General features: G+C 45.4%; 1 protein-coding gene across 1 annotated transcript; it reads right to left on the bottom strand.

Annotated features, from left to right (window-relative positions):
• Positions 1 to 5,492: 5,492 nt before the first annotated feature.
• CFAP97D1 (CFAP97 domain containing 1) lies at positions 5,493 to 9,675 on the bottom strand (the record flags this gene model as incomplete). The annotated part of the gene is made up of 5 exons (XM_080924330.1): positions 5,493 to 5,549; positions 6,105 to 6,228; positions 8,418 to 8,536; positions 8,792 to 8,862; positions 9,552 to 9,675. The coding sequence occupies 5 exons, from the start codon at positions 9,673 to 9,675 to the stop codon at positions 5,493 to 5,495; spliced, it is 495 nt and encodes a 164-aa protein (XP_080780456.1).
• Positions 9,676 to 9,713: the final 38 nt, after the last annotated feature.

Raw genomic sequence — 9,713 nt, 5'->3', positions numbered from 1 at the left:
TGTATGTCATACATATATGACGTAGCCATCTCATTCCCATTTTACAACTGCGGAAAAAATGAGACCCAGAAACTTTAAAGCATGTGTTCAAGTTTATATACAGATGAAAAAATAGCACAAGGTTGTGAGGTATGTCTGTAGGTCAAAGTGCCTGACTGAAAGCCTGAGGACATGAGTTCAAATCCCCAGAACCTACATAAAAGCCTCAGTTTGTAGTATGTTCATAATCTTAGTACTTTAACAAGGAGATGGAAACACAGGGAAGTCCCTAGAAACTTCAACGACCTACTCTATGCTTATATATGTGTACACATACATTGTGCACTTAGATACCTACACATGCATAATGGCACACCTGTGTATATTTGAGCCTCATATGAGATCTTTCTCACATGAGACACCCCTAACCACTATACTACACTGCCTCATGCTTTTGTGGTTCCGTAACGGGGGTGCCCTAATGAAACGACTGACTTGTGAGGAAGTACCCTCAGTGTGCAGTGTGCTTACAACTTCTGGACCAAAAGATGCACTTTATACATGTGCAAGATACTGAAACAGGCCAGGCCGGCAGTGAAGCCCCAGGTAGGCCATTTGCTGTCCATCTATCTACAAAATTCTAGCTAGATTCCCTGCACAAGAACTACAACTCTTTGGCTTAGCATCACCAGGATCTCATTTGTTAGGACTTTTCTGCAAAGGGGCGGGTCCTTACTGGATTTTTTTTTTTATCAAGTGAAACTATTTCCCAGGTATGGGAGGCAGTTGCCTCATGAAGAGTGAATGGAAAACCAGGAGCTTGAATCCACTTCCAGGTAGATGAGTTTAGGGAGAAGGAGCTCATCCTTGGCCCTCTCTCAGCGTAGTGAAGACCTTACCCAATTGTAGCAAGTCTGATGTGGTTTGTCCTCCGGTGTTGGGTACCAGTGACCTTTTTAAAAAAAATGCCTGTCACACTAAAGAGTCATTTTTTGCTTACTCCATATTTTTAGCCAAGTATCAGAGGAGGAGGTGGTAACTGGGTGTGGACTATAGGTATTAAAATGGAATGGAAGCATCTTTCCTTCTCCCAGGACAAGGTACATTCACAGCTGTCAGGAGATGGGACAGGTGTCACCTGGAAAGCGAGTTTTTGCTGTTTTTAGGAAACAGAGAATGTTGTTACACAAATGTATCCGTTTGCAAATATATAGTGGTGGAGCGTCCCACAGGCTGTGTGTGTTCTGAACCCCCGGCAGCAGCAGCAACAACAAGAACTTGCTTCTTCAGGTAAAGAAAAAGAACCCTATTAGGGTTTCCGAGTTCACTTCACACAGGGACAAGTATTTTTTCCAGTTCATTAGCCAAGAGACAACAGTCCTTTTCCTTGCTGCCTTCCATCTGGTGACTCAGAGATACAAGACAAGCAGTGTCTGCTTGCTCCTCAGCAGAAGGTGGCCCACTCACACTAAAGTGGTCCACAGAAGCCTTTCCCAACCCGTCGGGAGACATCTTTGGGGACTGAGCAAGCGCCCCAGAGAAGGAAACAAACCAAACAGCATTGCAAAGCTGTTGCCTTGGAACATCAGCAAGAGAAGGCAAGACCCTTGGCACTGTGCCTCAGCAGGACTGTTACCAAAACAGAAGGTTGGTATTGGATCCTGAGTTACCCAAAACAACAGTCCAGATGTTCAAAATGCAGTTGCATCAGCCAGTCGTACCCCAAACCAGAAAAGCCACATCCTAGAGGAGGAAAACCAGTAGCTTGCAGGTATGCCAACACAACACACACACACACACACATACACACACACACACACACAGGTCAGTAATTAGTTCCCCCGAAACAAAAGAAAAAAAGAGAAAAAAAAATCTCAGCAATGGCATAAACCTAAAAGAGATCTGAGCGAACACTACAGAAGTAGGGTATGAATGGCTCTGGATGGAGCCCGGTACCCAGGGAAAGATGTTAGGAGTGGAGCCCACTCCACAAAGATGTTCTCTGACCTTCACACTTATGCCATGGTACATGCCCCCAAACTGTCCACAGATATACAGATACACAGATGGGCACACACTAAGTATAATTTCCCTCTAAGTTACAAAAGCAAGGAAAAAAAAAAACAAAGCAAAATTTAAAACATGGGTGAGCTCAAAAGTATCAATGGAGAGGACTGAAGGTCATATCAGGGCTGGGGTGTAGCTCAGTGGGTAGGGTGTTTGCCCAGCATGCATGAAGTCTGCGTTTGATCTGCATCATTGTATAAACTGCATCATCATATAAACATGTTTCCACCAAACATATATGGTGGAAACAGGATGATAAGGAAATCAGCTACATCCTCCTCTCTGTGATACTTTTGAGTTCATTCGTGTTTTATGTTTTGCTTTGTATTTTTTGCCTCCATGACTTAAAAAACATGCACTTAGTGTGTGTTCATCTGTGTGTCTGTATGTCTGTGGACAGTTTGGGGGCGTGTACTACGTATCAAATCCAAGGTCAGCCTGGGTAGCATGAGACCCTGAAAGGGAGACGATGGGGGGGTACTGAATGCTAACATTTAGAGTATCAGAGTCCTGGCATGAAAGGACAAAGGTTAAGATGGAAATATTGAGAGAAATAATCCTCCCCTTGCTGCTGCCCCAATCCAGAGAAAGCCAAGTTCAAGAAATGGATCAAATTTCACATATAATAGAAAACCCTCATACACATCCTCTTTAATCTCTTAGAAACCGAAGAATAAGGGAAAAAATACCAACCTTAAAAACTGCAAAAAAAAAAAAAAAAAAAAAAAAAAAAAAAAAAAATCAGGAAGGAAAATAACTCAAGTTCTATTTTTGCCTTGGGAAGAGGTGGCAAGCACGTCAAACACTGAGGACAAAGGACTATTAATGTTGAAGCCTGCGTTCCGTGAGACTATCTTAGGAATGAGGGGGATGGACAGCGTTCTCAGAGAAGGGAAATGGAAGTGTGGAGACCTGCCCCAAAGGCAGCTCTAAACAAGGAAATGAACGGAAGTGGGACTTCTCAGAGAGCTGCACCAACAATACAGGAGGAACCAGAACCAACTCTCACCTTTTTGGCTTCTTTACCTGCACCAGATGGGCAAAACAAAGATAACCACCATCTTATGCCCTGCTTGATATCTGTGGAGGAGCCACTTCTGTATTTTAAAAGGAGGAGCTAAGAAGATGGCTTGGTGGCTAAAGCGCTTGCCATGCAAACTTGGAGACCTAAGTTTGGGATTCTTGGAATCCCCAGAGCCCAAATAAAGTTGGCACGGTAGCTTGTGTCTGCATTTCCAGCCTGCTGGTGCGCAGAGACAGGAGAATCCCCAGACTCTCGAGGGATGAGGTAGTTTGGTGCACATGAGAGCTAACAACACAAAGACCATGTCTCAACAAGGTAGAAAGTGAAGAGGACACCCAAGGTTCTCTTCTGACTCCCCCCCTACACACACATCATTTAAAAAGTAAAGAGAAAGATGTCTGCCGAACATGGATTTTAAACAGTAGTGGCTATGATCGTGTTAAATGAGGCAGACTTCATACAAATGGGGGACATTGTATTAGAGGATAAATCAATATACCAAGAAGATACCATGAGCTTAAAGGAGTATGCCCCCAAGGACCGAGCTTCAACTTCTGAGCTACAGGCGTTTGAGAGTACTGCCTGCTCTTTCAGAGCGATGGACTTTGTTTTCTAACTCCCACCCAGGGCTCACAACAACCTATAAATCCAGATCTGGAAGATATGGCACTCTTCTGGTCTCTGCGGGTACCTGCACGTGTACACACACACACACACACACACACACACACACATACACACACGTGCCATGCACATGAATAAAACATTTAAATTGATAGAGGCAAATGGAAAAATTGACAAATCCACACTCACTGGGCATTTTGACACCCCACGATAAGTGATTGATAGTACTAAATTCAAATACAATATTCTTGCCTTGACAACCATATCCTGTATCATAAGAAGCTTAAAAGAATTAAAGTCATTGGATCACAGTTCTCTGGGTTTAGAGAAATCAAACTAAAGACCAGTTAACAGTAAAACCAAACTTTGAAAGTGTGCCTTACAACTCAGGCCACGGAAGTCCCTATGGGGGATGGGCTCTCTTAAGTGTTGGATAATAATAGGCACTCAAGCCAAGAGAAAGAATCATAAATTTTTCTAGCCAGAGGGGACAAGCATAAGAGTTAATGAGAGAGGGACCTGGGGATATAGTAAAGTCGGTAGGAGTGCTTGCTTGGCAGGCATGAGGCCCTGGGTTTGATACTCAGTACGGTATAAACCCAGCATGGTGGCTCATACCTGTAGTCCCAGTGCTAGGGAGGGGAAGGAAGAGGATCATAATGTAAGATTACCCTCAGCTAGTTAGCAAATTCAAGGCCATATATAAATATTAATTTAGGAGCTGAGATGACTCAGTAAAGAGCTTACAGCACAAGCTGAAGACCCAAGTTTGGATTGCTAAGTGCCCACATTAGAGCCAGTTGTGGGGGTGGCACAGAGACAGGCAGATCCCTGGAGCTCATAGGCCCAGCAGCCTAGCTCTCAGTGAGCTCTGGGTTCGGTGAGGGGCCCTGTCTCAAAAAACTGAGCATCAGACTGGGCCTCCACACACATGTGCACACACACATACAAGTGCGCACACACAAATGCATATCCTCTCAGGAATACACAGGTGCATGCCCAGAATAAAAATAAAAGGCTCACTATGTCCTTCTGTTTGCTTGCCCTGTTTTTTTGTGCCAAGCTTTATTATAACATCCTAAGACAGAGAATGCAGCCATTCCGAAGTGTCTTAAGGTCCTGAGCAGCCAAGAGAGCTTAGGGTCTTCTCGGTGTCTTTCCCATGATGAATAACCTTGTGTTCAGAGGAAGGGAGGAGGAGGAAGAGGGGGAGGAGGAAGTGGAGGTGAGGGAAAACATCAACAGTAGCACAGTTCTTTGGAGAGCCTGGGTATCCATTCATCTTTCCTCCCTTGAAGGCGCAGCACCACGTGACTAATCATATTTAATATCGCATAAGATGCTCAAATGGCCGTGCCTTTCACTACGAGCTTGGCTGTAAAGCTGAGGCTTCTTGTTTATATTTGTTTTTCATTTAAAACACCTTAAACGTTATAATTACAGGGTGGAGCTCATGTGACCCAGCACACTTGTGAAGCTCAGAGTGGGCTCTCTCCCTCCACTTTTACACGGGCTCTGGAGATCAAACTCGAACCATCAGGCTCCTGGGTTTAACTGCTGAGCCATTGGACCTCCCCTGTTGATATCTTATTGGCAAAGATCAACTTCCCCTTCGACTCCCACAAAGCCTCAAAGCTGGTGACTAGTAACACCATTTCCAGAAGGGTCAAAGAGCTCTGAGCTCCCTGAATGGGTCTTCACCTCTTCCCCTGTGCTAGGTCGTTCTTGGCCATAAAAGAAATTGTGAGGGCTTTGGTAATAACTGGAATAGAAATACGCCCTAACAAAAATGTCATACCTATTCTTCTTGAAAGAGAAGATATCTTGTTGTGTTTCTGATATATCGCCTTGAATTCTTGAAAGAAAAAAAAAAAAAAACAGAAAGGCTTGTCAGTGTGGCACGCCGGTCTGAGAGTTGGAATGCTAAATCCCTAGAATGGCTTAGAACAGGTAGGGAGAGGAGGCCTTAAAAACACTGCCCATGCTCCCCAGAGATTTACTGTCTTGCTTCTGTGGTGAGGCAGGGTCTCAATACTAAGCAGTCCAGGCTTATGCTCCAATGAGCCATCCTCCTGCCTCAGCCTCTCCACCAACTCTCCCTTTTTCACGTTTGAAGAACTGTTCCTAAATGGGGCTGATCAACCTCATACAGGGTCACATTGCCCTTCCCCAAATTTGGGGAAGGGGTGCTGCCCAGTGTTTTCTGAAACCGAACTCATTAGCTTTAGCACCAAGTTTTAACACCTTTGGCCATTCCATGGTTTGCACCTGTGAGCTGTGCTTGACACTTGGGTTTTTCTTTGAGTGACTATTGCATTTCACACGACCTTGTTGCTTACGGGTGAGCCTCTATACTGAGCATAGACTAACTTCAGGTACACCTGGGACTATGACAAGAGTGGTCACATGCCTGCCAGTCCATCTCCGATGCCCTTCGGTCATAGTGGGGTTTGCGATCACTCAGCCTCTTTAGGATGCCCTGGTTTTCCATGGTGATTCTTACTAGATCTCGGTTCCTCGATTCTCTGTTTAAGCTGAAAAACACAAAACCAGGGCAGGGAGAGGCGCATGAAGAAGAAGAGAATGTCTCCTGGATGGGGGGGGGGGGAAGTTTGGGACAGTGCATTCTGGGAACTATATGAAGTGGATGCAGGACTTCCATCAGAGTAGCCCCAGTCCCGCTGCCTGCTAGAAGTGGGATAGAGCTTAGGTATTAGTGTTGAGCTCAGACTACACTCCAACTTGAAATGACTCCATATTGCAGAAGGCACTTTTCAACCCATGCCTTGCCCTGAGAGACTCCACGTCATGAGCAGCTTTTGACTCTATTTTGAGGATAGAGTATGAGTCTGTACCTGGATCGATATGGGAACAGCACCATCTGTCCAGTGCCACCCACACATCACAGACAACTAATCTATTTATTCTGGGGAGTAGAGAGGCTCCCTCCTACACATTTGTAAAGGTGAACTGGAATTGTCAGGGCACGTGGACACATTAAAACCATATGAAGGAGCTGGAGAAATGGCTTAGAGGTTAGCACTGGATGCTCTTCCAGAGGTCCTGAGTTCATTCACATGGTGACTCATAACCATCTATAATGTAATCTGGTGTCTTCTTCTGGCCCGTGGGCATAGATACAGGCAGAACACTGTATACATAAATCTCTTTTAAAATGAGAAAAACTAGGCTCAAAAGCTGGGCAGAGGCAGCACACACCTTTAATCCCAGCACTTGAGGCAGAGAGAGGTCGGCAAATCTCTGTGAGTTTGAGGCCAGCCTGGTCTACAGAGTGAACTCCTGGACAACTAGAGCTACACTGTCATGAAACAAACCAAAAACCAAACACACACACACACACACACACACACACACACACACAAAACCAAACCAAACTAAAACAACAACAAACCAGACTGAGGAAAGGGTGTAACTCTCACACCTGGACACCATAAAGAAGTAGACATCTTGTATTGGAAAGCTGATGGTCCCAATTCTCTCTCATCTGACCGGATATGTGGACCAGAGGACAAACCAAGAAAAACTTCTGACTGTCCCAGGGCCGTCAGGAAAGCTCAGTCCCCTCTGTTGATTCTTCAGTTGCCGTCTGCCTGTCCTGTTCACCCCCCCCACCTGAAATTCCCCAGTCCATCCGTGTGTTCACCCAGACCAGGACAGACCCTTTTGCCTCTGAAGCTAGACTCAACTGTGTAACTCAGGCGGACCCTGCCTTCTCATTCCTCTGCCCACAGCCCCAGCGGCTCTCCAGCAAGGCCTTCTGGGTTCTCGTATGAAGACAGAGACTCTGTCTGTCATTCTCAGGTCTGTGAATGACCTTCTTTAAATTCCTGTAATCATTCTGTAACCTACACATACATATGCACAGAGATACATCTCCCGAGTGCCATGTGATGTGTCATCTAAGAGTTAATACAGTAGCTACAGGAAGAATAAAAGAACCCGTTTATTCCAGCCAGGGCGAGCCCAGTCAAAGAGACAAAAACCAAACAAACAGTAACCAAAAAATTTTAAAAAAAAATCAAAGTGCAAGTATTTGGCAAACTGTTGCCAACAAAAGCTGAGAACTGTGAATTTAGTATTATTCAATAAGTCCCAACACTGTGGAAAGACACAAACATGTTCATCTATGTTTCCAACTAAAACATTCGTGACTCCAGTGTGTTGTAAACATTCCCCCAAAGACTATAATGTGAACTAGGATTGGAAATTGGATTTTACAGAAGCAGGGATGGCTCCCAGTGAATAAGGTGCCCCTTCTGTCATGAGGTTGGTTCCAGTGCAAAGAAGGCTGTCTCTGCAGAAAGCAAGCAGCCCCTACACCAAGGCCGACCCCACATCCACTGGTCCTTCCCTCCATCAGTGGACGCCCCAGCCCCCAGAACCGAGAAACTGTTGTTCGCTGCTTTGCACTTGAACCAACACTACTCATGGGCATTTTGCCAAGGTGTGCAAGTGTGTGCCTGGGACCAGCTCTGAAGGGAGCTAGGGAGTCTCTTAAAGGACAGCAAAGGTGGGGACTCAAGGTTCCTCTCGGGACCTTGTCAATCTTCATAGCATGGCCTCTTGCTTCTTTCCAAAATACCGTCCTCTGAGTATTCCTCTCTCAACCAGACCCAAAGGGAAGGTTGAGTTCTCTGAGAATAAAGTGCAGAAGCAGGGAGAGGAGGGGGAGGGTGGGGGAGGGGAAGAGAGAGAACACTACCTTCTTGAAAGATATTCGTTCCAGCAGTCCACCTTGGCAGGGCCACGATGGGCGTTCGCAATTTTCTGACATAATTGTTTATTTTCGTATTCAATTTTGTCGATTCTCTTTTGTTCACCCTGGCAAGAAACCCCACCGTGGTGGCATCACTCACGTGCTACCTCCACGTAGTGACATGTAACACCTGCCTCTGGGACTTTGAGGGAAAGGGGGCACGTTGGTAGAGTCTGGGCAGAGCTTAAGGAAACAGAGCGACTATGGGGGAGAAATGTTAATGAATCTTTAGGTTGGTGGGCATTCAGAAGGCTCTGGAGAAATGGGTGTCTTAAGGACAAAAGATAAAAATAAAATACAGTCAGGAGTGGCAAAAATACCTGGAGTTTGCTCAATCTTAAAATGTAATGCGTGTGCGCCGTCGGAGGTTTGGTATCGACGGCAGGCTTCACTAGAGGACAAAAAGCATTGTTACACTGGAGGGTCCTAGCAGCTTTAGATGCCCACCGACCTTACCCACCGAACACCTCACTTTTGAATTTTAACAGAGATCCGGTCTAGCAACTTTAGGTTTAATTTTCCCTCTTGACATCTCTGGAGAACTCATACAGAGAACACAGAGTAGAGAAGGCTAATAATCTGTACAAAGATGGACAGCAAACTTAGTCAGTAGAGGGCTAGCCCAGAGACCCCGAGTTTGATTCCCAGCACTGCCTAAAACAAGTGGTGATGGGCAGGCCTGTAGCTCAGCACTCAGAGATGGTAGCCGCAGGACTGGGAATTCAAGGTCATCCTTGACCCTCAGCCAGCTCCTGTCCTCCTTGGCAGTACGGGAACCCCTCTCTCAAAATCTATAAAGACAAACTTCCTTTCAATCCGATGAAATAACATCTTCCCCCCTCACCCACTTTCTAACATTTCTAGAGCATCTATTGAGCACTGAGCTCCTATTTTCTAACTTTGGCTCTAAAGAGCTTAAAAAAATTGAACTTTTTCTAGCACACGGATGCTCAGGCAGAAGACAAAAGCTTGACCATGGTGTCCCACACCACCCCAAAGCTGGGATAGTGTAGTTTCCTGCCACTGCCCTCTTTGATGGAACCTTCTAGAACTCCAAACCAATGCCAACTGCCTGCTTACCTATTTGTACTCTATTTTTGTGCAATATGTAGTGGCCAAAGTCCAGTTTCTTCCTGAAGGTTGTACTTTGTCTGTGATTAGAGACAATTACAGGGTAGGCCAGATAATCCAGGGAATTGTTCATCTTCTCTTAGTCTAACTTCAGAAGTGAGACACTTTGGC

This window comes from Micromys minutus, assembly GCF_963924665.1.
Source record: "Micromys minutus genome assembly, chromosome: 10".
Lineage (NCBI taxonomy): Eukaryota > Metazoa > Chordata > Mammalia > Rodentia > Muridae > Micromys > Micromys minutus.
Note: the sequence above shows the minus strand (reverse complement) of the source record. Positions and strands in the feature narration are given on the sequence as shown.